Source organism: Prionailurus viverrinus, chromosome D3 (genome assembly GCF_022837055.1).
Source record: "Prionailurus viverrinus isolate Anna chromosome D3, UM_Priviv_1.0, whole genome shotgun sequence".
Lineage (NCBI taxonomy): Eukaryota > Metazoa > Chordata > Mammalia > Carnivora > Felidae > Prionailurus > Prionailurus viverrinus.
This window is the reverse complement of record NC_062572.1, coordinates 19,406,564-19,433,357: the sequence shown is the minus strand read 5'-3', so window position 1 is coordinate 19,433,357 and position 26,794 is coordinate 19,406,564. Positions and strand designations below refer to the sequence as shown.

The 26,794-nt window shown below is 43.8% G+C and overlaps 3 protein-coding genes across 9 annotated transcripts in view; 2 read left to right on the top strand and 1 right to left on the bottom strand.

Annotated features, from left to right (window-relative positions):
- The window catches only part of GUCD1 (guanylyl cyclase domain containing 1), a 28,560-nt gene extending 26,793 nt beyond the window's left edge, over window positions 1-1,767 (bottom strand). For 4 of the 6 annotated variants that reach the window (XR_007145704.1, XM_047827115.1, XM_047827119.1 and 1 more), the window contains exon 1: window positions 855-1,091. Coding sequence is in view for 4 of the 6 variants with exons in the window: in XM_047827115.1 (XP_047683071.1) it covers window positions 855-897 (43 nt within the window). In the remaining 2 variants the exon portion in view is untranslated. Of the gene's footprint in view, window positions 1-854; window positions 1,092-1,594 lie in introns of those variants that run through there. The other 2 variants (XM_047827117.1, XM_047827116.1) reach the window with 2 other exon arrangements.
- A 128-nt stretch (window positions 1,768-1,895) lies between these two features.
- SNRPD3 (small nuclear ribonucleoprotein D3 polypeptide) lies at window positions 1,896-17,123 on the top strand. Of its 2 annotated transcripts, none has more exons than XM_047827120.1 (4): window positions 1,896-2,051; window positions 3,445-3,588; window positions 14,850-15,042; window positions 16,905-17,123. In XM_047827120.1, exons 2-4 carry the CDS (start codon window positions 3,463-3,465, stop codon window positions 16,964-16,966), a joined length of 381 nt encoding a protein of 126 aa, XP_047683076.1. In that variant the 5' UTR covers window positions 1,896-2,051; window positions 3,445-3,462; the 3' UTR covers window positions 16,967-17,123. The 2 variants fall into 2 exon arrangements, with proteins under 2 accessions (XP_047683076.1, XP_047683077.1); XM_047827121.1 differs by having other exon boundaries at window positions 1,930-2,027.
- A 7,271-nt stretch (window positions 17,124-24,394) lies between these two features.
- On the top strand, window positions 24,395-26,272 carry LOC125148819 (small integral membrane protein 15-like). Its single transcript, XM_047827123.1, has one exon. The coding sequence runs from the start codon at window positions 25,156-25,158 to the stop codon at window positions 25,369-25,371; it is 216 nt and encodes a 71-aa protein (XP_047683079.1). The 5' UTR covers window positions 24,395-25,155; the 3' UTR covers window positions 25,372-26,272.
- The last annotated feature ends 522 nt before the right edge of the window (window positions 26,273-26,794 follow it).

Sequence of the window (26,794 nt, the reverse complement as noted above, 5' to 3'; positions counted from 1 at the left end):
ATGAATGTGAGCTATTACTTCACTGAGACTCAGGAAACCAAGTGTCTGATCCAAGATCACAGAGTTAGATAACTGCAAGAGTAGGGATGCAAAAATCAGGACGGCATCAGACCCTATGCTCTGCTGCATTCACAAAAGAGACCCCTCTCTGGTTGTGACACCAAGCTCCCTGATGTCTTAGGGTTGGGTCACACATGCTCTTGACCTCTCCCTTGAGTTCGCACCTCACCTCAGAGTTTACTAGCACTTTCTCTTTCTAATCAACCCTGAGAACAGGAATCTTTGCCTTTCCCCTCCCCCACTCAGGAAAGCAAACTGAAGCCCAAGGCACTAAATTTCAGTCTTGGTTTCTGCCCCAAAGGAACTCAGGCCACCTGAGGGCAGAAGGAACCAGAGAGTCAAGAACTACTGCAAGACAAAACGCTGACCCTGGGAGGCCAGGGTAAGGGGCACACCCATTGCTCTGTGCTCTGGGCCAGGTCCCTGCCCTTCTAGGCCTCAGTTACCCCAGAGTTCCGGGAGGGGACGGGATCTCCTAAGGCGGCTCCAGCAGGACTTTTCGCTTCTGGGCAAGGTGCCGCCCTTGCCTCGAAACCAGGACCCTCCCACCATGACCGCTTTCAGAGCTGACTGGGGTCCCAGCCCTAAGAGTATTAGGAAATCCCAAGTGACCCGGGCTGGGGATAAGCGGCCAAGGCGGGAGTGTACACACCTGGCCAGGTGTCGCTCAAAGCCCTACAGCCCGGCCCGTGGCGGCGGTCGGCCCAAGGTCGCGCGGCCGGACCCTGCCCGCTCTAGGGCGGAGTCCCCCTCGTTCCCCGGGGTGAGGGCTGGGCCCTCGGGGAGGCACTGACCGGGCTCGAGCGGCGGCCCCGCTGCCTCCGCCTCCGTCCTCATGACCCGGGCCGCGCGGGGCGCCCATGGCCCCCGCCCGGCGCCGGCTGCAGCTTCGGCTTCGACTGGGGCGGGAGTGGGGCCGGTGCGTGTCAGGTTCCTCAGCCGCCGCTGCCGCCGCCACTGCCACCGCCACCGCGGTGGGGAGAAGAGGAGGCGGTGGCAGGGCCGCCCCAAGCCCCGCCCCGCCCCTTCCAGGCTTCGGGTCAGGCCCCGCCCCTTTCCTAAACCCCACCCCTTCCCTGCCTCAAGGAGGCCCCTCTCCTTCTTTTCCCCTCCCCCGACTTCTATTCCTAGAGGCCCCCGGCCTCAGGATCTAAGCGGGTCCTGGCTAATGACAATGTCAGCTCCCTGTGACCCCGCCCCTTTCCCCTCCACCACGCACAGGCGCGCAGGCCCTTCCCTGCCTCCGTTCCCCGGAAGGTCCGCCCTTTTTCTTGAGCACGGCCCCGAAGCCCTATCTTTCCACGAGCCTTGGTTCCCCAGAGACTCTTCATCTTCGCAAACTCTGTCTCTTCTCAGAGGCAGTTTCTTTGCTAGCCTAAGGCCAGGTCTTACCCGTACACCGCGGGGTTCAAGAAGACCTAACACTACTGCGACTCGCTGAGGGCCGGCTCTGGGTCGGCCCCAGCTGTACTCTCTATACCTGTTTCTCTACTCGTACGGTGAGATACCTCGCCTTACTGAGGGCTCCCCTTACCTGGCAGTGCCGGTTCCAAAGGTTAAATTGTGAGGGGAGGTCCTGGCCCTCGGCCCCTCCACCTGTTGCCCCCGATCCGAGAGCCCAGGTCCCGGATCCCCGTCTCACAGTCCATCCTGTCCCTGGTGTGAGGTGTTTGGAAACGCGAGTTCCCCACCCCCCCTTGCCGCCCCAGGATCAGTGTTTCCGGCGACACCTGGGCGCCGTCACCAGCCCTCTCTTCCGGGGCCGGAACTATCGTACCAGAGTCCACGTTTCCCGGTCGGTAGGGTGAGGAGGAAGCAGAGGCAGGACCGCGCTCACCACTACGAAAAGGAAGGGGGCGGGCTCTGCGCGCAGCATTTTGGGAACGCGTGGTATTCTGGGAGCGCGGGACCCGCCATTCCTTGGCTCACACCTTCGCAGTTGCTCGAGTTGCTGCCGCACGGGAAAGGAAGAGTAGGCCGGAGCCGGTGAGGTGAGGCTTGGGGCAGGCGAGGGTAGACCGAAGCACTTGTGAGGGTTCTGGGGCTGGAGAAGCACGCGCCGCCGAGGAGCTCTGGGAGGCTCGGGTAGAGAGAAGAGCGGGAAGCCCGGGTCACTCAAACATCAGCGTTGCCTCGCTAGCGCCTGGAAGTTCGTTCGCTTTTCCCCAAAGTACATGCCCTTCGCGTTCTGTACTTCTCCAGGCCATGTTTTTTCCCGAACATACAAGCAGTAGTGTTGAAATCATTTCTGGCAGACTTCCTTCGCCCAAGTCCCATCTGGGTAATATTTTTCAAAGTTGTTTGCATCTCTGCCTCCATCCCCTTTTCAGGCACTTATCCTCTCAATATTTTCCATATTGTTACAGAAGTTTTATCAAGTTTCCTTGCTCCTAAACTGTGTTTGAAAAAAATAAGCTGTGTTTGATCCATTTTGTAAGTGCTTCTGCCTTTATATTGGGTCATTCCTTACCTATAATCCTGCAGTAGTTCCCCACTGTTTCAGCATAAACTCAGACTCCTGAGGCTCCTCACCAAGGGTGACTGTCTTTCCTACCCTCATGTTCCCTCTCCTCTCTTGAACACACATGATGTATTTTAACCTTCGGTACTTGCTCATCTGGGAATACGAAATCTGCTTCTCTCTGAGTTGTATCAAGTCAGGTGATTGCCCTGATTATGTTTCTCCTCCAAGCATTTCCTGCTTATGGCTGTTGTCTCTTTGTGAACACTTTTGCTTTTAACCTTGATGACGTAAGTGGAGGGTCAAAGAGTACTTAATGGGTTGAATTAAATGCACAGCCCCTTCTAGATTTGCCTGGGTCCTTTTGTCTTTACTGCGCTGCCCAGTACTGTAAGCACTAGCCACATGTGACCATTGACCACTTGAAATGTGGCTAATGTGACTGAGGGAGTAAATGTTTCGTTTTCATTTTATTTCACTTTAAGTTTAGTTTAAATAGCTACATGTGGACCGTGGCTACTGTATTGGCTAGGTCTACATCATGGGTTCTCAAAGTGGTGTCATCCACATCTCTGGGTTGCCAAAAACATTGTATGGCATTTACATCTCAGCTCCCTGATGTACTGTGTACACACACAGTATTGGTTACTGATTATCTGATAAAGGGGCATATGGTAGCATGGAGGGAGATGGAAGGTACTGTCTTCTCATCCCATTAGCCTTCCCTCTCTCCAGCCCCCCATCCTTCCCCATCCCACATAAGTTCTTCAAGCTAGGAGTTAAGCATTTTTTCTGTACAAAATGGCAGCTTTGGCATTCTTACTAAGTTTGATGGAGTGTCAGGCCTTAAGGGAGGCATGATATGTGCCACATGACTTCTCAGGCTCTGAAAGATGAACTAACTGGTGTCTCTCTCACTGTAGAACTCTTTTCCTGCCAAGATGTCTATTGGTGTGCCAATTAAAGTCCTACACGAGGCTGAGGGTCACATCGTGACATGTGAGACAAACACCGGCGAGGTGTATCGTGGGAAGCTCATTGAGGCGGAGGACAACATGAACTGCCAGGTATCCTGCTTTCCACATGAGGTTATGGGGGAAGCTTGGGCCTCTCTATTGGAGCACAGAAAGATAGTGGTTGGAGGTCTTTTTGAAGTCCTTCTTGTCGAACAGTTATTTATGGAGTGCCTGGTGTGTGCCAGGCACTGTTCTAGGTGTAGTGACATGAGCATAAATAAGAGCCATTTGGAATATTTAACTTTGCCCTTTGTTTTCTCCATCCTATAATCATTTCCCATATTTTGAGGACTTGTTTAAGAGAAGTAGCACTACTTCCTTTGGTAGAATTCATCAGATTCAGGGCCATTTTCCTTTTGCCCCCACATGCTTGCATAATGCTTTGCAGTTAGCAGAAGCTTCCACTCTTTCTTGGAGGAGGAGTCTCATTTGATTATAGTAACTATCTTGTGAGGTAAGCAAGTTCAGTGATAGTTTTGTCATCCATAAAATAGGATAATATTAAAAGACTCATCTATTGAATGTCCTTCTGCTAATAAATGTTGGAGCAGCTTCCTGATACCATGCTCTTCCCGTGGCACCACTTTGCATTTTGCTAATAATCACATGAATTTCTATAGCATTACTTTTGCAAGGTATATCAGCACACTTTCTCCTTCATTCTTTAAACCATCAGTTCAGAACTTTGGTTTTGGAATCAGAGGTGTAGGGTTGGATCCTAAATATCTGACTTTAATCATGCTAATTGCCTCAGTTTCCTCATCTGTGAAATGGGACATAGATACCAAGACAGAATTAGTTGTGTGAGAGATTTATTGGGGGAAATGACAATGAAGGATAAAGGAGAGGGAGTAGGAGTAGGCAGGAGAGCTTTCAATCTATACTGGTCTGGTGCTGGGGAAAGGGAGAGGGAAAAGATAAGATTGAGTGGGAAGAGGCTTAGACGGTAGCATATCTCTGAAGAAGTCTCAGCCAACAAAGTTTGCTCATTAGAAGAAGTCTAAGCCTAAGAATTCTAGCATGGGGTAGAAACGGCCTGGCTCTAGGATGCCCACCGTGACCAGTCATTGGCTGGCAGTCTGGGGAGACTGACTTCAGGGCGAAAGCTGTGATTGATCCTACAGGTGGAAGCTGGAGGCTTTCAGCTCCCTCCATGCCTCATAGCCTGACAACCCTTGAGGGGAGATCTGAGCAGTCCATTCTGAAGACTGCCACAGGGATAACACACCCTGGGGCCATTCTAGAAATCAAATGAGTTGTGTGTGTGCAGCAGCTAGTTCTTTGCCATGCACATTATACATATCCACGTATGGTTCCTGTTAATGTTTTTGATGTGAGAAAACTGAAGGTCGGAAAGAGAAAGTGACTTACCCAAGGTCACTGCAGATCAGGCCTACTAACTGTCATTGCTTCACAGGGTTCATTCATTTATTTGTGATCTCATCGTAGCTTTGAGCATCATCTTCCTGCCACCTTGACCAGCAAGTGGGGCCATTTCCCTGGTATTCAGGGAGATAGACACCTAGTGATTGCAGGTTTCTCTATTCAATGTTTTTGTTTGTTTTAATGTTTATTTTTTGAGGGAGAGAGTGGTGGAGGAGAGGGGCAGAGAGAGAATCCCAGGCAGGCTCCGTGCTGTCATGCCCATGCAGGGTTCAATTTTATGAACAATGAGATCATGACCTGAGCCAAAATCAAGAGTTGGATGCTTAACTTAACCACCTGAGCCACCCAGGCGCCCCTCTCTCTTCAGTGTTGATGCCATATGGGTAGATGATGTCGACTCTCTAAAGGTCCTGTGGGGCCTTGCCTACCTTGTCTTTGTGAGATACCCCTGGTTTAGTCCTCTGGTGAGATAGTCCTCTGGTTTAAGCCATTCCCATCCATTTTAAGATACTTTATTTTGGTGAGTTAGAATGCAAGACCGGGGGTAGGGAATCTTAATGTGTTTATCCAGCTGCTTATTTGGACAACTCCTGAGCTTCCAGGGCCTCAGACTTCCCATTTGTAACATGAGGATGTCTGACCAGATCACCTTGGTGATCTCTCACATGTGGACAGTGTGATATAAAACATAGAGCCAGGTGATAGATCTCAAAATCAGGTTGCAGCTTGCTATCTTATGTGACTTGGGGCGAGCTGTGCACCTCTCACCCTCTATTCCCTCCTTTCGAAATCAGGGATAAAAATAGCACCTCAGCCTCAGCATTATAGTGCAGAATAAATGAGTGAATGCATGTCAGATGGTGGGAGCCAGCCACTTGCTTCCCACCTATGTTAATCTGCTAGGGCTGTCATAACAAAGTTTCACACTGGGTGGCTTAAACCAGCACATTTATTCCCTTAGGGTTCTGGAAGCTAGAAGTTAGAGACCATGATGTCACATGGTTGGTTCTTCTGAGGGCCATGAAGGAAGGCTCTGTTCCAGGCCTCTCTCTCCTTGGCTTATAGATGCTTCTCTTCTTCATGTATCTTCACGTGGTTTTCCTTTTGTGTCTGTTTCCTGTGTTGCATCTTATGAGGACACAAGTCACATTGAATTAGGGCCCAGTTACCTCTGTAAGGATCCAGTCTCTAAATATGGTCACATTCTAAGATCCTGGGGGGTTAAGACTTTAACATATGAATCAGGCGTGGCTAGGATTCAGCCCATAACACCACCCGTGCCCAGATGCCGAGGCTTCACTGAGTTTACCTAAGCCTGGCTCACTGAATAAAACCAGTAGGCTATGGCATAGCTAAATATACCATAGTAAACAGCACAGTTCATTCACACATTCCCGGGATGTGTAAGCCAGTGGCTCCTGCAGTACCCGCTGCTTTCCTTCCTTCCTGGCCCCAGTTAGTCTGCCCTTTGAGGGTGAGAGCATCCCCTTAGCACTTGCTACCCTTTGCTAGAGGGCAACTGGAGTTTAGTGTTTGCCATTTGATGTTGGGTTTTAATAGCATTTTTTATTGTAAAAGTGTGGTGGGTCACACACTACAAAGATTTGGAAACCAAATGAGAGAATCTCCCCACAACCACAATTGGCATGGACTTTTTTCACCCTAGGGATGTGTCTTGGGTTTCTAGTATGTATTTTTTACTCTGCTTTCAAAAGAAATTAGAGGTGGTTCACAAAAAAACTATATGGTAACGTAAAAATGGACAGATAGGTCAAGGTGCAGGTAACCTGGGGTAGACTGTAAAATGAAGCCAGCCAGGCAGTTAGTACCCAGAAATGTAAATGTGAGTCCCTGTACATTTAATAAAGGTACATTCTGTTCTAAGCTACTTAAGAGTCCTGACAGAGGGAAATCAGCAGTTCTGAAATGCATGGTGTCCTTAAGATAAAATACCAGTTGTGCGGTTTTCCCTGGCGCTTTTCCCTGTGCGGTTTCCCCCTGGGCCTTAATGAAAGAGATATGGTCTTATACCATTATATAATGTTGTCAACAACGTCTCCAGACAAAATACACCTTGGGGCGCCTGGGTGGCTTAGTCAATTAGGCATCTGACTCTTGATTTCGGCTCAGGCCATGATCTTACAGTTCATGAGATAGAGCCCTGTATTGGGCTCTGTGCTGATAGCACGGAGCCTGCTTGGGATTCATTCTCTCTCTCTCTCTCTCTCTCTCTCTCTCTCAAAATAAATAAATAAACATTAAAAAACAAAATAAAATGGGGCGCCTTGGTGGCTCAGTCAGTTGAGTGTCCGACTTCAGCTCAGGTCATGATCTCACGGCTCGTCAGTTCGAGCCCCACGTCGAGCTCTGTACTGGGCTCTGTACTGACGATTCGGAGCCTGGAGCCTGCTTTGGATTCTGTGTCTCCCTCTCTCTCTGCTCTCCTCCACTCACTCTGTCTCTCTCTCTCTCAAAAATAAATAAGCATTTAAGACAAAACAAAATAAAATACACCTTCTTTTTGGGTTCCTTGTGTATTTTTAATGTAGCCTGTTACCACAGCCCTTATTTGACATTGAAAATGTAACGTATGCAAGCATTAATCCTATGATGAGCTCCCTGAGATGGTGCTCATAGGGTCAGAGGGTGTAGATGCTTCTTGGCATTTGAGGTTTGGCTGGAAAGGCTGGGAGCCTTGTCCTTCTCTTCTGTACCCCACAGCTGCAGGGCAGGCATGATCGTCTAGCCAGTGCTGTAGAATGTGGCATCATTATGGGTGACAGAGCCCTGCACGTGCTGCTGCGAGCATCTTCTATTGGCCCTGTGTGTATGGGGTGAGAAAGGCCTCTGTGGCTCTCCATGTAGTCTTGAGCTGATTTTTGTTTGTAGCAGAGATGGGACCTGATCCTGTCTCTTGCTCAGCCTGGTGATTTAATGCCAGAGGCCCCCAAATGGGAAAGTTTCTGTTTTTGGTTATGTGTACTTAACCGTGGTTTTGAAGCATCCTGTCTTTATTAAATGTTAAGGAGGGAACAAGGGGATTTTTCTTCAAAGTAAAAAAATATATATTTCTTAAGAAATAACCTTTCTAGTTAGATACTTGGTAAAATATTAAAAACAAAAAATGAGTTTAAGGTGAGGAATTATGAGTTGAAATAAGCACATCATTTTGATTTTATAGACTATATTTATGTAACTTTTGGGGGGCAAGTTTTATGGCTGGATTTTGTTAGGTATCCAGTGTGAGGCGTCCCTAGAGGTTCTTTTGTAGAGTCTTAGTGAATGCTAGACAGGTTCTCCCAGCTCGGCAACAGTCCGTATTCAGACATTTAGTGCATCTCATAATTTTTTTATGATGGAAGTTTATATTTAAACATACAAATAGCTTTTACAGTAGAAATGTTAATTTTCCAATTAAAAGTGGATGACCCAAGTCAAAAAACGGCTAATTAACAGAAGAAAATATGTGAAGTGGACATTTGACATCTAAAAATAATGGTCTTATTATCAGACACGCAAATTGGGGAACAATAAGAATTTCTAAACTTAAAAGATGGCAAAATAAAATGAATAATTCTACCAAGGGTTCCTTACTAGTTTGCCAGTAGAAGTATAGATATGTTAAATGTTTAACATACGTCAATATAGAAGCAATAAGCACCTTTGGTGCTTTAATTCTGCTTCTAAAAATGAATCAAAAATTGTGGACAGGGGTTTATATTGCAGTGCTGTTTTTGATGATGGAAACCTGAAAACAGACATTTCCTTTTTTTTTTTTTTTAATGTGTTACTTATTTTTGAGAGAGAGACAGAGCACGAGTTGGGGAGGGGGGCAGAGAGAGAGGGAGACACAGAATCCGAAGCAGGTTCCAGGCTTTCAGCTGTCAGCACAGAGCCCCATGTGGGGCTTGAACCCACGAAGTATGAGATCATGACCTGAGCTGAAGTTCACGCTTAACCACCTGAGCCACCCAGACTCCCCAGCAACAGACATTTCTAATGAGTTAAATAATTTATGGTAAACAAATTAGGGGATGTTACAAAGAATATTATGCATCCAGTCAAAGAACATAGAAGAATATTTAACATCATGGGAAAATGCTGTTGACATAAGCGGGGAAAACAAATCTCCACAATGTGTTCCCAGTTTTATGAATATAAAAGCCAGATTATAAGTGATACATAAAAATGCATTAAGTTTTTGAGGAAAACCAAAGTGAGTAGTTCTCTTTTGGTGGGAATTAAATGTGATTAAAAAATTTTTTTTAGCGGCTCAGTCTGTTGAGCATCTGACTCTTAATTTCGGCTCAGGTCATGATCTCAGGGTCGTGGAATGGAGCCCTGTCCCATGTTGGGCTCCAGCAGAGCCTGCTTAAGATTCTCTCTCCCACTTCCCCTCTTCCCAGTTTGTGTGCACATGTGTACGTTCTCTCTCTCTAATGTGAAAATTTTTTTGAAAGTTAAAAAAAAATGTTTTTGGTGTTTGGAGTGTTTGGGTGGCTCAGTTAAGCGCCTCTTGATTTTGGCTCAGGTCATGATCTTAGGGTTGTGAGATTGAGGCCCGCGTCCATACTGCACTGGGCTGCTTCAGATTCTCTCCCTCTGCCCCTCCCTGCCTCACTTGGTTGTGCTTGCTCGCTCTCTAAACACAAAATTTTAAAGGTCTTATTTATTTTTTAGTAATCTCTGTACCAACAAAGGGCTTGAACTTATGACCCCCAGATCAAGAGTCACATGCTCTTCGAACTGAACCAGCCCTATATGGGATTAAAATTTTTTTAAAAATTTCTTTTCATTTAAAAAAATGACAAGTATGAGTTAAGTTTATGATCATAAAGCACAGTAAATATTATTTAAAAAGAAGAATGTAGGGACACTTCGGTGGCTCAGTCAGTTTAACATCAGACTCTTGATTTCGGCTCAGATCATGATCTCGTGGTTCATGAGTTTGAACCCCTCATCAGGCTCTGTGCTCTCCCCTTCCTGTCTTCTCTACCCCTCCCCTGCTCACTCTTTCTCAGTAAATAAATAAAAAAATAATATTAAATAAAAATAAGAGGGTATGCAGTTAGTAGATAAATAAATCCTGGCATTCTAATATACAGTATAATGATTATAGGCAGCAAAACTGTAGTATAAACATTAAATTTGCTAAGGTACTAGATCTTACTTGTTTTCATCTGTAGAAGAAATGATAATTATGTGACATGATAGAGATGTTAGTTAATGCTACCATAGCAGGCATACTGCAATATAAATGTTATCAAATCAGTGTACTGTGTATCTTAAACTTTGGTAATGCTATATATAAATTATATCTTGATAAAATAAAAGGACCAAAACCAAAAATAGGAGGGTAACGGTCAAACCCAAAATTTCACTCTTCTTTTTTTTTTTTTTTTAATGTTTATTTTTGACAGAGAGAGAGAGAGAGAGAGAGAGAGAGAGAGAGAGAGAGAGAGACAGAGCATGAGTGGGGGAGGGGCAGAGAGAGAGGGAGACACAGAATCTGAAACAGGCTCCAGGTTCTGGGCTGTCAGCACAGAGCCCGATGCAGGGCTTGAATTCACGGACTGCGAGATTATGACCTGAGCCAAAGTTGGTCGCTTAACCAACTGAGCCACCCAGGAGCTTCTTCACTGTTCTTAAAGTAACATAATTCCTGGAAATCTTGGTGAGAGAAGGTGATAGAGTTCAGAGACTGCAGGAGCTGAAATAATGCTTTGGGGACTTTGGCATGACCACCCCATCACTGACTGGACTGTTCAACTCCCCCCTCCCCCACCCTCCCCACACTATGGCATAATGGTCTGTAGGATAATGGTCTGTGCATGAGTTCTTCGTGTAAAAATGATAACCTGAAAGAAGCCCTCACATGATTGTCATTAGCCAACTGCCTAGAGTTAATATCAGGAAGTTCTTGAAATTTCTGAATGCAGTGTGTTTGGGAATTTCTTCAGATACCTAGTTGTCTAACTAGAAGGAAAAACTATTTATCTAGATGTAATCTGTACATACAGTATTTTCCTCTGTGTACTGTTAAGTTCAGGATTACATACTGCGCTTAGTTATCAGCTTGCTTTGTGCTTCTTTTGTCTGGGACAGTTCCTCTGCTTTTGCTTTTCACAGCATTGATGTTTTTGAAGAATAGGGCCAGTTACTTGTTTTAGAATGTCTTTTAATTGGAGTTTCTCTGGTGTTTTCTCATGATTACATTTGGGGGTTTTTTTGTTTGTTTGTTTGTTTTGGCTGTTACTGTGTAAGTGATTTCTCCTTCTCAGGGTGTCACTTGGAGGCCCAAACACCTGTTTGCCCTTTATTGGTGATGTTAACCTTGATCATTTGGGTGAGGTGTCTTGTGGTCTCTCCACTGTATATTCTTTTTTCGTTTTGCAACTAATGAGAATTTTGTGGGGGAGATTCTTTAAATAAATATCATGTGTATTCGGTTTCTCATTGCCACCTCCACCACCCCCCATTTAGCACTCAGTGAGGATTCTTGAATGAAGATGCTTGAATCTTTTTACTATGATGGTTGCAAAAGAATGGTTTTTGTTTTTAACTCCATCATTCTTTATTTACTAGGTCTACTGTATGGAAGAGCCTTTCCTTATCCCCCGTTTATCCATTTATTATCAGTTTCTGTTTATGGGTTTCTGTTTCATTAAATGGATTATAATCTGTTACTGTCATTGCTTTGCTTGAATTATCCCAAATTGGTCCAGAAGCTGGCTCCTTTTAGTGTGTCCTGGCCATTTTGGGAGAGCATGTACTTAACCTTCCAGAACAAGATGTATGTTACAGGCTCATCTTTTACTTCCCTATCCCAACTCTTAATCATCCAGTTCTTCAGGTAGCTTTGGTTTCTTTTTGGTTGGGAGTAAAATTTAAAAACCAAGATCTGGGTACTATTAAATATTTTAAAAGTCAGTTTAACTTGTCAAGCTCGGACCTGTCTCCAGAAGGCTGTGTGCTTAATAGTACCAGAAGCTTCCATTCATTTATTCTATACCAGGTGCTATGGTAGTGTTTTTATGTGCAATAGATCTTTCGCAGGACTTCTCTGAGGACAAGCTTCCAGATGCCCAGGGTGACCAAACATGGAAGAAGCAGATCTAAACCTGTACCTCTGAGCCCCAGATCTCTGGTCTTAACCACAGTTTCTGAAGATGAGGAGTAGAGTAAACCTGCTAGAGCCTGTTGCCTCTAGGAGTGTCAGATTTCAGGCAGGAAGTTGAGTAGAAGGGATCAGAACAAAAGAGGGAGGCTCTGCTATTAATGGTAGGGGAGGGGAGAGTGGAGGAGGGGACCAGACACTTGTTGAGTGCTTGCTATGTGTCCCACAACAGGGATATTGTGATCGATGACCCCGAGGTACCCCAACATTGCTTTCCTCTTGGACCTGGATGTGTGAGGAAATTCCCACAATTTTGACTGTACTAAGATCTCTCTCCCAAGATGTCATTTCAGTTAGGCACCTGGTTTATGCTACCTGTGTTTCATTGTGGCTGTTTGGGAAAGTTGAGTAAGGTAGGTGTTTCTGCCTGACTTTCACTGAAACCTAGTTCACTCAAGTTGTTGCCTTTGGCTTGTGATGCCAACATAGCTCAGGCTTATTAACAAGCTGTGTGGGTGGGCGAGACTGTGGGGCTTTATAACAGTGCAGCCATTTCTTTGTGGGTGCTGCAGGGGGGTGCATGAGAGCAGTAGCCGACCTGGTCATTATTAGGGTTGTCATAGGAGTCAGTTGATGCTGGACCCTTTCCTGCTTCAGCCAGGACAGTTTGTCTTGTTGGTCTTACAGAACACCCTCTGTCGGGGATTTTCAAAGTGGGTTGAGGAGGTTTTGACAAAGGAATGGGTGAGATGTACTGGGATGTGCTGGAGAAGTAGCTTAGCAATAGCACAGCCTCCAAAATAGATGTCTTAACTGTCATTTAGATTCATTATTTACTGAGTTTCTAATATATACTAGGTAATAGGGACATCATTTAGACATATTTGTCTCATTTGACTTGTTCCTTAATTATTGGAGGAAGTAAGTGGTGATCTGATGTATCGTTGAAGAGTGTGAGTTTAGAGTTAGATAGACCTGAATTCAGGTCCTGTCCAGGCCACACAGGGGCAGTGTGACCTTAGGCAGGAGAATAGAGTGGGTAAAGGTGTGGCCTCTGGGGACAGACCTGCCTCTGGTAGCTGTGCTGCTTCATCTCTCTAGTGGAGATGATGATGGTATCCATCTTGTAGAATTGTGTGATTTATTTGAGTTATGATGTGAAATTGCCTGGGACACTAATAAGTGCTCCATAAAAGTTGGCTTTGTTATGTTGTATTTCCCTCCCTTTGTGGATGAGGGAACTGAACCTGGAGACTTACCCAGAGTAACATTTTTAACAAACGGTAGGGCCAGTTCTCAAATATAGGTTCTCAGTCCTATTCTGTCTGCTCCAGAGTCATGGGCGTGTCTGGTATTTGTGAGCCTGGGTCAGACCCAGGTTTCTCAAGTAGTTTAACCATCCCTGGTGTTCATTTGTGACATCAGAGGTTATGGTATTCTTCAAGGCAAGAACAGGATGGCAAGGATTTAGAACCTGTGTGGGAATTTGTTAAGAAACTGGGGATGTTGAGCCTGGAAAAGAAGATTTATGGGAAACTTGAGACCTGTTACCCCTGAGGATGGAACAGGGGCAGTGGGTTGAAGTTCTGTAAACTGTTCCACTGCACAGATTTAGCAGGATGGCCCTAGAGTGTTGTTACTCTTTTTTCATCCTGGATGTTCTTGCAGAGCTGGGTGGCCAGTTAGCACTTGAAAAGGAATGTAAAGGTGGCAACAAACCAGTCAGAAATCTGGGAGACAGCATCTCTCTTTACACTGTGGGCTTTGACCTATACTGAATAAATTATAATACTCTTCGATCCAAAAGATTCAAAATAAGCTACTTTTTGTGGGAAACATTGTATCTGTTAAGGTTGGCACTGGCAGGTTTGTGGCACCCTTCTATGCCAAGCCAGTCTGCCATGTGGTTTCCCCTCTAGGGTCCCTGTCTCTCCATCCCATAGCTTATGCATGTTGGCATATTGATCTTTCCAATGTGCTGCCTTAACCCTGTCCACCCTCCCTCTTTCCACAAACTTGAGTGACCCCCATAGTCTCCATGGTGATGACTCTGTCTCCTGTCCCCTTGCTCTGCTCCAGTTCTTGTGTCCTATGGGTTGGTGCCCAAGTGTTGTGTCTCTCAGTGCAGACTCTTGCCTCACACCTTCCCCATTATTCTGGACCCTTCATACAGGCATCGCCACCTATACTTCTCCATTCCTAGTCACTGAAGCTAAAGAGGCTCTATTTTGCCTTCTTGAATATGCAGTCTGGGAGGGTAAGAGCTGCCTCTGGTGCACACTCATGACCTTCATGGTCCCTTTGCAATCTGTGTGCCGGACAGATGCAAGAGAGGACACAGTTTGGACAGGCAGTTCAGAGCTGTTTAAATTATAGTTTTTTTTTTTACCATTGAGAGCCCTTCACATGCTGGCAGGGGAGGCAGTATAGCAGAGTTAGGGCTCTGGAGTCAGGCCAACTGGGTTTGAGTCTGGATCCTTTCATTCTGGCTATTGGACTTTAGACAAGTGCTTTAAGTTTTGTGTGTGTTTTTGGGTTTTTTTTGTTTTGTTTTGTTTTTTTAATCTGTAAAATTGGGAATACTCCTACCTATCCTGGAGGTGCCATGAGGATCATATATGTGAAGTTCTTTGCACAGTCCCTCGCACACGTCATAGGTCCTCCTATTTCCCTGGCTTTGCCTGGCTCCTTCATTTCATGATGTTAGTTTGTGCATTTCTGGACTTGCCCTCCCACCACCCAAGGCTCCCCCTCTTTGTGTGTCCTTGTTCTCTGCTCATGCTGTTGGCCCTTACTGATTCCCTTCCAGATGTCCAACATCACAGTCACATACAGAGACGGCCGAGTGGCACAGCTGGAGCAGGTGTACATCCGTGGCAGCAAGATCCGCTTTCTCATTTTGCCTGACATGCTGAAAAATGCGCCCATGTTAAAGAGCATGAAAAATAAAAACCAAGGCTCAGGGGCTGGCCGGGGAAAAGCTGCTATTCTGAAGGCCCAAGGTATGTGCTCCTCATGCACTGGTTTTAACCTATGTGTTTGTCATGTATCTTTTAGGAAAGGGCCCTGTTAATTGCCTGGGCATAGGGTGGACTTCGACTTCAGCCATGTCTACATCTGTCACCCTGCAGGCTTGGGGCCCACACCTGTGAAAATCTGGGGACCTTATCTCGCCTTCTCTGTCTTGCCTCACCTGATCACATTCTTAAGGCTTATTCAAAATCCAAAGTGCCTCCTTAGAAAAAGGAAGGGGACTCCTATCTTAAATGAGAGAGTAGATAAGTCTCCTATAATGAATTTCTGGGAGGCCCTTTGTTTCCAGAAATTCTGTCCAAAGAGTTTGGGGGAAGCTTGCTCTTACCTAGTTTGCTGAGCAGGGGCACTAAAGTTTGGATTAGCTGGCTCCTGAAGCAGTGGGGCAACAGTTCCCAGAGAAGCTGGGGGTGTTTGTTGACACCCAGTATGCATGGGGGGGAATGCTGATGATAGGGATCCATTTTCATATAAGAAATAAGCAGTTTTAAGCCATCTTTACCTATTAAAGGGACTGAACTTCTGTTTTCGAATATTCTTGTATTTGAAAATAAATCCTTCCTTTCAGCATGTCCTCAGTGACCCAGTGACCTTCCTTAGTCTGGCCTTTCTTTTAGGTCAGCCTAGTCAGAGGTTTTATGTTTGGGTCCATGAAAAGCTCTGCCATGATGATTATCTAGAAAGCAAGTGTATTCGTTAGAAAATGTATGTCAGTAGAAAGATATATAGTGCAGGAAAGTCACTGGATTCTCCATCAGTGCTTTTGTTGCTTTGCATATTTTATATATGAGGTAGCTTTTGAGTTTAAAGATGTAAGAGTAATCCTTTAAAATGTCCTTCAAAGAAGCTGATCAGAGAATCTCCTTGCCCTTCCTAGATAAGGGCATTTGTGGGCAGGTAGAACCAGAAGCCCTGAACCTTTGTCCTGGTGAAGGAATGGTTTTGAGGAATACTGGCTTTCTTACTAGAACTGCTTTTCTCTCTGCTTTCTCAGGGAGGGCTGCCCTCATTGTCACTGTATAACTACACCACCTTCTCTAACAAAAGGTTCAGCCCAGTAGTTGTGCACTAGAAGGCACGTGGCAGTGAATTTACCCAGGCCCATTGGCCTCTGCCTGGGTCATCTGTGCTGCCAGTCCCTTGCTGTAGTCCCATCAGCTTGTCGCTGGGTTCTTGGGTGACTTCCTTCCCTCTTCAGGTCGGCTCCAGGCTCTATAAATGGGAAGAGGGGTGAGACTCCGATTAGCAGCCATCAGAATATTTTCACTTGTCCTTCAAAGCCACTGGTTCTCTCCTAGAACTCTTGGGGTCATAGACAACAGGAGCTTATTATGTCTATGTCCGTCGTGTGGCGTGTGGTTTTGCTTTGCTATTATGAAACATTTTATATTTCAGGGTAGCTCAAAAAAAAAGAAACCTGCCACCCAGATTTAACAGATGTTTAGCATTTGTTTCAGAATTTTAAGTGTGAATTAAATTCATCTGTCATGTGTTATTACCTCACCCTAGGCCAGCTCTGGGAATTCATCTTTTCTTTGGTTCTCACACTTGCTTCCCAAACCACCTTAGCTTTCAACACACTGACTCCTGGCCTCTTGTTGAGAGCAGGACTGGATTGGAAGGCAGGAGTTTGGTGCCCCCTCCAGCTCTGATGCCAGGCGTCAGTCCCCAGGCAATGGGGAAATGACATGTGGTGGGCATGGTATTGGACTAGGTGGCCTTCCAGGCCCTTTCCTGTGCCAGTGTCCAAGGAAGGGCTCTGGCTGTTCTGTGGCATGAGCACTCACTGACTTCACTGACCTGGCCTTTTCCTTTCTTTCCTACCTTTCAGTGGCTGCAAGAGGAAGAGGACGTGGAATGGGGCGTGGAAACATCTTCCAGAAGCGAAGATAAATTTATCTGTTGAACTGAACTTTGTCGTTATTTTTTCCCTTAGGTTGTCTGGGTTCAGGGGGGTATATGCTTATGTATATGTTCTAGGTTTTCTTTTGACATCTTTCTCTTTAGAGCAGAGGAAATGTTAAACTAAATAAATATGGTGGTGATTGTTTGTTTTGTTTTCTTTTTGAAAAAATAAGGACTGTGTGTTCATTTTGGAGTTTGTATTCTGTTTGCTTTGGCAGCAAGTTAAATTTTGACACCCTGGAAGGTGTCCTGGGAGAATGCTAGTACTTTGAAATCACATAGTTGTTGATAAGAGTTTAAGCTGCTGTTCCAGGCCAGTTGCCGGTTAAACCCATGGAAAAACTCCAAGAACACACAGACGGTCTTGTTGGTGTTTAGGCACAGGCACTTGTACGGTGCTTTGTTCAGGTAACCTTTGTGGAGATGTCATCAGCTCAGCTTGAACAACACAGCATGGGTGGTCCTGGGCAAAGAAAAAGTCCACCATTCTGATCTTTGTAGGCTGGAAACCCTAGTGGTTCAGCATTTGTCAAATGTAATCTCAACTTAAAAGATAATTCGGGGAGTCCTAGTGGCCAACATTGATGACTACTACACTGGCTTCATAACCAGTTTTGTGATGATTTGCGGGGACAGATTCTTATGCATTTATCAGAGCATCTTAGCATGCATTAGCACAGCCATAGTTTTTAATGTAGCAGAGGTAGAAAGGACAAGGTATGCAAAGCAAATAACTGACAAAAACACAGAAATTGGAAGTCAAATGCTGAAAAGAGGTCTTGTCAGGGGTTCAGTATAGGATGAGCTTCAGCAAAAGCTACTAAGAGGAAAAGGGACTGATTGCCCTTGCAGTGCACATTGCTCATGGACACATCGTTTGGGTAATAAAAGAGGAAGAAGAAAATCCAGCACATCTGTTGACCAGGCATCAAGTAAGGATTTCCTTTTTCTTCTTTTTTTTTAAAGTTTGTGAGAGAGAGAGCGAGGGAGGAGCAGAGAGGGAGAATCCCAAGCAGGCTTCACACTGTCAGCACAGAGCCTGATGGCGGGGCTCAATCCCATGAATCGTGAGATCACAACGTGAGTTGAAATCAAGAGTCGGTTGCTTAACCGAGTCACCCAGGCACCCCTCAAGTAGGGATTTTCTAACAAGCCTTGTCTTATAATTGTGGCACTACCATGATGTAACAGACCTTGTGTTATTCCTGTAATAAAAGAACTCCTAAGGAACAAGATTCAGATTGTCGGTTAAATACTGCAGGTGCATAAATAAGGTTTCAGAGACCCATCCCCCAGAGCAGCCCCTGTGCCTCTTGCTTCAGCACCCCCAGCTCTTGTGACACATTTGGATGAAGTGTGCTGGTGGCCCTGTAGGCTGTGCTGCCTCAGCAGAGGGGCTCCTAGACTGGGGGCCATTTCAAATGAACTTAATGTGAATAGAGTTTAGAGTTCATTTGTTTTAGATTTGACCAAAAGTTAATGTGTCGTTTCTGGTAAGGAAAGAAACTCATATGTGGAGTTGCATGTGGATAGAGCAGAATTTCTCTGAAGTGTTTGTAAGTGGAATTCTAGACATTGTGATATCTACTACCCTGTATAAATTCCCTCTTCCCTGCTCGTGACCTTGGTTTGCAGGCATTGATTTATTGGCTTATTATTAATGACCCTATTGAATTATTAATATAGTGAGTAAGAGCTATAGATTTCATTATCAGTTTAGGGATCTTGTTAGGAAGATTCCAAGGCCCCACCCTTAGAGATTGCTGGCGAATTAGTCTGGAATAGGGCCCAGGAATCTGCATATTAAGCAATGCCCTTGCCAGGTAAATATGTTTCAGTAGATCTGAGACCACATTTTGATACCCTCGACTGGAATAGGTCAGTACGGTCACTATTTAAATTATACTTTTATAGGAAGACTTCAGTAACACATTATACTTAATTAATTAACACTAATGAATTGCATCCTGGATCTGAAAAGCTGAGTGGATGTGGTTTACATTGGAAACCATGGAGGAATACCAGTGTTGCATGATTCTACATAGTAAAAACTAGCTGAAGTTCTGTCTAGATCCTGAAAAAGTAAGGCAGTTCCATTTGTGGCTTTTTTTTTTTTTTTTTTTTTTTTTTTGAGAGAGAGTGAGCATCCCAAGCAGGCTCTGTACTGTCAGCATGGAGCGCCATGCAGGGCTTAAACCCACGAACTGCAAGATCATGACCTGAGCCAAAATCTAGTCAGACAACCCAACTGAGCTACCCAGGTTCCCCTGTGGTTTTGTTTTCACAATAAATCTGAAAAAAATACGTTAACAAAATATGTTTGTAAAACAGCTTTGTATTCCTGCATTTTAGGAAGAATATCAATTGTTTTGCATTGAAAGAGCAAAAAGTTTTGTGAGGTTTATTATGAAAAACAGCAGCCCTCTTATCCTATCTGCTCTTCCCCATTTTCCCTGCTTCACAGTATCTCCTTCAGCTGTTGGCTGATAAGTTTGTATTTGCCTCCATATCTCAAATATAAACATGTGCTTGGCTATTTACTGATGTTTCCATTTTAGGCATTATCTTTTGACTTCTTTCTCCCTCTTGCCCGCCATGCATGTACTCCCCATCATCCATCTCCCTGATAGAATTCTAGTTCAATCATATTAATTATTTGCATTATGACTGGGTATTTAAATTTTTTTTTTTTAACGTTTTATTTATTTTTGAGACAGAGACAGAGCATGAATGGGGGAGGGGCAGAGAGAGAGGGAGACACAGAATCGGAAACAGGCTCCAGGCTCTGAGCCATCAGCCCAGAGCCCAACACGGGGCTTGAACTCACGGACCGCGAGATCGTGACCTGAGTCAAAGTCGGACGCTTAACCGACTGAGTCACCCAGGCGCCCCGCGACTGGGTATTTAAATCACAGCTGAGCTACATAGTGAACTAGGTTACCTTCCTGCAGAACTTTCTTTTCCCTAGAATTAATAATCCTCTTGGATTTTTATTAGTTATTAGCTTAGTTTTCTGTCCACTTGTCACTAATTCAACCCCAGAGTTCTCTAAAGGCGTAACACATCATCTATTTTATCAATTTCTTGACCTGGTCCAATCTGAACTGGTTCTCCCTTGTGCCTAATATATTGCTGTCATTGTGAGCTCTCTCCTGCTGAATCCCGTTTTCTGTGTAACCTCTTCCCCTTGGTTTAATAACCCATTTTGACAGAGTGCTTGCAGTAAAAGGGGTGCATGGGAAGTAGTTTGAAAGAATTGCATGTCTGAAAATGTCTCGTTCTCATACTTGATCAGGTGTGAAGTTCTAGTTTGGAATATATTTTCGTTTAGAATTTTGAAGGCATTATTACTTTTCACCTAGTGTTGCTGTTAGAAGAATCTGAAGCCATTCTGAGTTCTGAGAGTCTTTGTATATGACTCCTTCTCCCTTTTGTCGCCAGGGTTCTGAAATTTCATTGACAGGCCTTGGCAGAGGTCTGTTTTCATGCACTTGCCAGGCTGTTGTTGAGCCTTTCAGAATGGACTCTTAACCCTCACTCCTGGCATTACTAGGAAACTTTCTTGAATTATTTGTTAATGATTTCCTTTCCTTATTCTTTTGGTTTTTCTTTCTGGAATTCCTGTTCTTCAGGTATTGGATCTGGACCTATCTCTGTTTTTCTTATTTTTTCTGTCCTTACCACCCTCATTTTCTTGTCTTTTGATCTCCCCTAATGGAAGATTTCCAAGTTGATTCTCTGTTCCTTTTTTTTTTTTTTAATTAAGACCACATTCCATGGTTGCAGTATCTTATCTCTAAGGATTTTAATATACTTTGTTGAAGCTTTCATCGCCCTGCATGATGTTTTCTTCCCCCTTTTATTTTAAAATGTTTTATTTTTTGAGAAATAGAGCAAGCAGGGGAGTGGCAGAGAGAGGGCACAGAGGATCTGAAGCAGGCTCTGCGCTGATAGGACGACAGCAGCAAGCCCGATGTGGGTTCAGATGTGGGGCTCAAATCCACGAACTGCAAGATCATGACCTGAGCTGAAGTCAAGACGCTCAACTCACTGAAACACCCAGGTGCCCCCTTTTTAAAACTTTTTGTCCTCTTTTTGTTTTGCTTTTAGTCTTTCGTGTTACAGACTTTCATTAGCTTCCTGGCAATCATTGGTAGTCTGCTTATATTTACAGGTGGGATAGTAAGAAGATGTGCTTGTAAGGTGAGCTGATGGAATTTTTGGTAAATCCCCAGCCAGTGTCCGTCTTTAGGACTTTCCTCTTGGGCTCTGGTCAGGTTCCCCGGAGGAAACTTCCAGTCTCTTGTCAGGAGGCTTTACCTTGAACTGCTGACCTTGTGGGAGCTCAGTGAAGAGGGCTGGGGAGCTTCCGCATTCTAGTATGCCCAGAATTGGCATCCAGGTCAAGACTATTGTCTTCCAGATCTCTGGACAGGCTTCCTAGTCCAGAAATTTACACCCTCTAGAGAAAAAACTTCCAACTTTTTGCCAAGCTTGGGGAGGGACAGTCTCAAGATTGTGTGATGTCTGGATATTTAAGCACATTCTCTCTTAAAAAACATGTTTTGTTTTGTTTTTTTTTTTTTTGAAAATATGTTACTCTAAAAGGGGAAACTTGGCAAGAGAAAGAAGATGCAGAACAAAAAATGATGTCAGAAAACTAGATCAAGATTTAAGGAATGGATTCTGGTTCTGACTACCTCCACTACCACTTCTCTCCAAGCCTCTGGTTTGTTATCTGTGCGAGGGGGAGGGTTTAAGATTCACTTGGTGCATTGATAGTATCTCAGCTTCTGTGTTCACCTGCTGGGTATTCCATAAGCTTAAAAAAATAAATAAACATGCAGTAATTTTTTTTTCTGTCTCTGGCCAAATGGAGGTTAGTACCTGGATTTAGTCTTATGCCTGAAAATTAAACAAAACTCAAATACCAAAGGAAAGCAATCCCTAAGAGAGGAAAAAAAGATGGGCTTACAGCCTTGTGGGAGTTTCTGGGCACTGGAATAGAGAAGGGGAACTGAAGTGGACCCTGCTACCTGGGTTGAGGAATCTGAGCTAAGAGTTCAGAGAGGTTGAGGCAACTCACGTTCATGAGACAGAACACCAGAGAGAAGAAAGCTGTACAGAGAACCCAGGAGATCTGTAGAAGGGCTCTTTAGAGTACTCAGAATACTGATCAGCATGAGAATAGGAGGAAAGTAACCAAGGCCAGGGAAAGAACCATCAAAAAGGATTATAACAGTGCCAGGCATTACACAAGGCTGAGAATTGTTCCTGTTCCCATCGACCAGATAAAAAATTCACAGAATATTGGGTAGACCATTGTTTGAAAATGTACCAAGGATTTTGTTTTAATCAGGTACAGTAAAGTGACAGACATGGAGATAACTGCCTTCAAAGAAGTTGATTACAATTCCCAAGAGAAGGGAGAGTGCCATGCCATTCAGGATCACATGAAGAAACCTCAGGGTGGGTCAGAGGGGCAGTAGGAGTGAGGGGAGAGCATGCCTCAGACCATTTATTGTGGTTTCCATGGGGCAAGGCAAGGTAGACAAGTTTGAGTAAGCTTAGAATCTGTTAATTCAAATAAAGTCAGAGGGTTCTTGGCTATAGGAACGGTCTCTAGTTGTCCATAACCTGGCCCTGGTGTGATTTAGGATGGGAAATACTGGTTTGGTGTGTGATAATTAGGTAAAAGGTGTTTGGAGTTGATTAGTAAATTTGTATACGAAAGGCATGCTCTGCAGGTAAATTGTTTACTGTCTAGGACCTAACCGACTCTGGGAGGGCAGTCTCTAGGATTAGTAAGGCCCCAAGAGTCAAAGGATCATAAAAACAAACTTAAAAGCATTAAAAAAAAATGTTTAAACAAAATTAGAGGCACCTGGGTGGCTCAGTTGGCTAAGCGTCCAACTCTTGGTTTTGGCTCAGGTCATGATCTCACAGCTTGTGAGTTTGAGGCCCGCATCTGGCTCTGCACTGACCACCCAGAGCCTGGAGCCTACTTCAAATACTGTGTCTCCCACTTTCTCTGCCCCTCACCTGCTCCTGCTCTGTCTCTCTCAAAAATAAATAATTAAAAAAAAAAAAAAAGATGTTTTCAGACCTACAAAGGCTGGGAACAAAATTCATCACGAGGAGACCTACTATACAAAATGTTAAAGGACATCCTTTGGGCATTAGGAAAATTATACCAGATGGAAATCTGTATCTACACAAAGGAGTAAAGATTGTGTTAATGGGGTTTGTAACATATGTAAAAGTAAAATTCATGACAATATTGGCAAAAAGGCCAAGAGGGGAGAAAGGAAAGCATACTATTGTAAGATTTTGTATATTAGAAGTGGTTTATTACTTGAAGGTACACTGATAATTTAAAGATATATAAACTTCAAGCAACTCTGAAAACAAAACAACACTCAAATGTCCATCAGCTGATGAACAGATAAACAAAATGGTACATCCATACAATGGAATATTATTTAACCATAAAAAGAAATGAATTACTCATACATGCTACAACATGGATGCATTTTGCAAACATGCAGAGTGAAAGAAGCCAGGCAAAAAAGGCCATGTATGATTTCATACATATGAAATTCAGTCCGGAATAGGCAAATTCATAGAGACAAAGCAGATCAGTGGTGCCAGAGACTGGGGAAGGGAGAATAGGGAGTGCCTGCTTAATGGCTATGGGGTTTCTTTTGGGGGGTAATGAAAACATTCTGCAATTAGTGACGATGGTTTCACAACATGGAGAATGTACTAAAAGCCACTGAATTGTACATTTTAAAATGGTGCGGCACCTGACTGGCTCAGTTGGTAGAGCATGCAACTCTTTATCTTGGGGTTGTGAGTTTGAGCCCCATGTTGGGTGTAGAGATTACTTAAAAATAAAATTTAAAAAAAAAAATGGTTAAAATGGTTAATTTTATTTTATGTGAATGTTACCTCAATAAAAAAAAAAAAAAAGGGATGCCTGGGTGGCTCAGTCCGTTAAGCATTCTGACTCTTGATTTTGGCTCATGTCATCTCATGGTTTGTGAGCTCAAGCCCCAGTCTCAGCCCAGAGCCTGCTGGGGATTCTCTCTCCCTCTCTCTCTACCCCCCCCCCCCCCCCATTCACGTGCATGTGTGCTCGATCTCAAAAAAATAAACTTAAAAAATAAAAGAGTTAATCCAGTAGAGATGATGGATTCATAAGTATTCTTTAAAAAAAGCCAGAAAGGGGTGCCTGGGTGGCGCAGTCGGTTAAGCATCCGACTTCAGCCAGGTCACGATCTCGCGGTCCGTGAGTTCAAGCCCCGCGTCAGGCTCTGGGCTGATGGCTCAGAGCCTGGAGCCTGTTTCCGATTCTGTGTCTCCCTCTCTCTCTGCCCCTCCCCCGTTCATGCTCTGTCTCTCTCTGTCTCAAAAATAAATAAACGTTAAAAAAAAAAAAAAAAGCCAGAAAAAGAGGAAGTGAGGAAAAAAGAACAGATGGGACAAATAGAAAATAAATAGCAAGATGATAGGCCATCAGTAATGGCCTACTGAGGGTTCCGAGCCCATGGTCCCGGCTGTGATGTAGGGGAGAGGCTGGTGGCAGCCACCACGGTGGTTTTGCCCTGTCCCCTGAAGAGGCAGCCATGGTTTGGGTGGACCAAGGTGTGGTGGAGGCTGGGGGGCAGGTGAACTTGGCCCCCGAGGCTGGTGGGGCCGGTAGGGAAGGATGAATGAGCAAGGGGAAAAACAAGGATGGAGGAGACATGCTGATGGTGGTGAAATACCATTTGGAGCTGCGTGCATTTGGAGATTAAGGCTGGTGGACCCTTTACAGAAGGAAGAAGATACAGAATTTTTAAACCTTGTCTCACAAGTGTATGGTAGAGCTAAAGAAGACAAACAAGCAAGGGTCATCTGAAATTGAAATCAGCTCACTAATAATCTCAGAGTTGGAGATCACTACTCAAGCACAAGACCTTTACAAAGATGGTTGGGGCACCTGGGTGTCTCAGTAGGTTAAACATCTGACTTTTGATTTCAGCTCAGGTCATGATCTCAAGGTTCATGGGTTGGAAATCTAAGCATGGAAGCTGCTTGAGATTCTCTCTCCCTCTCTCCCTGCTCCTCCCCTGCTTGTGCACATTCTCTCTCTCTCTCAACATAAAGAAATAAACTTCAAACAAACAAAAACTATGAAGATGGTTGATATAAAGTCCTGGGCTGAGTATGTTGTGGATTGGGCTGCAAAGGACCCATATGGCTTCCTTACAACAGTTATTTTGGCCGTTACACCATTGTTTCTAGTAAATGCCATAGTGTCCCGGAAATTGGTCAAGATGATTGAGGCCAGGGAAAAGGACCAAAAGAAGAAACAAAAATGTCAAGAAAATATTGCAAAAGCTAAATAACTGAATAAGCACTTAAGGAATGAACAGGCTGTACAACCAGAGGTAAATCGTTTGGAAAATTATGCAGTTTTGGAAGGACCCACTAAGGTTTCTTTTCTGTTTTTCATGACAGTAATTTGTAGTAAAGTCTGAGCACATGGAAGAATCATGTTAGTTATGACTTCTACTGCAGCAACTTTTAGGCTTTGGTGTAGAAGTCTGTTGGTGGTTATTGTAAATTGGCATTTATTATGCTATAAATTCTTTATAACTGACTTAGTCATTTGCCATTTTGCAGTTTATGTACTGTAATGAAAGCATCCTGTGGAAAATGACCCTACATTATGAACTCTATTCAAATAATGGCTTAGAACAGGGTCCTGTTGTGGACGAAGGAAATTAAGAACTTAAAAATCAGAATTATACTGATGTAGAAAGTGTGCTTTGGCTTTTAAGCCTTTTAAGACACATAGTATATTAATTATTATATCCTTTATCATTATCGCTTATTTCTTGGAATAGAATCATTTCTGGCTTTTTCAAAGCCAAATATTAACCAATGACTATTTCTGTGTTCTGCATTTTTCTCATTTTAGCCTTAGAGATAATTATCAGATATTCTGCATTTCTTAAAATCTAATTTTATAAAGAATTCTCATATTGACTATGAAGAAAACCACCTACCAGATATAACCATGTTTGTACTTATGAACACTGCCATTTTCTTAGAGATGTCTTGTTGAGTAGAATAACACTATGACTTAAACGCTTGCAGTAAAAATGCCAAACCTTGTGGTACCTTGGAACCAGTTTATTCTTTCTTGTGCTAAGTAGAAATGTGAAGTAGTTAAAATGTCTTATCAGATAATTTGCTGATTAAATAAATGCCACATTTGTGTTTTTTCTATTCTTTGTATTACCTTATTTAGTAGTGATGTTCTATACTTTTTGATCCAATAGATTCATGGTAAAAATTAAAATTTCAAATTTCTTGTATGGAAGTCTTAAAAAGTAATAAGTCATATTTCATAAGTGGTAAAGAAAGGTTTAACATTTGGAAAAACTTTGTTCATCATACTAGTAATTGGGTGAAAAAGGTAAATTACATCAAAATGAGAATGTGTTAAAATTAGCAATAAAGAGCTAAAGAATATTTCCTTCAGGTAACTGGAACTTTTACTATTACACGTGGCTTTTATAAGTGCATAATCTAAGAATTTTATTTGCTGTCAGTATATAATAGCTTATTCACATTTTCCTCACCTCTGATAATGAATTATAAGTTACAAAAAAATTGTCCAACAGCTTTAATTTAAAAATAAAACTAGGGGCGCCTGGGTGGCGCAGTCGGTTAAGCGTCCGACTTCAGCCAGGTCACGATCTCACGGTCCGTGAGTTCGAGCCCCGCGTCGGGCTCTGGCCTGATGGCTCAGAGCCTGGAGCC

What these genes read in the sequence shown, in the direction of transcription:
- SNRPD3 (XM_047827120.1), top strand. Translation starts at nt 3,463, where the DNA reads ATGTCTATTGGTGTGCCAATTAAAGTCCTACACGAGGCTGAGGGTCAC. An exon ending in AGGACAACATGAACTGCCAG is followed by an intron (nt 3,589 to 14,849) that starts GTATCCTGCTTT and finishes ATTCCCTTCCAG; the next exon opens with ATGTCCAACATCACAGTCAC. An exon ending in TGCTATTCTGAAGGCCCAAG is followed by an intron (nt 15,043 to 16,904) that starts GTATGTGCTCCT and finishes CCTACCTTTCAG; the next exon opens with TGGCTGCAAGAGGAAGAGGA.
- LOC125148819 (XM_047827123.1), top strand. Translation starts at nt 25,156, where the DNA reads ATGAAGATGGTTGATATAAAGTCCTGGGCTGAGTATGTTGTGGATTGG.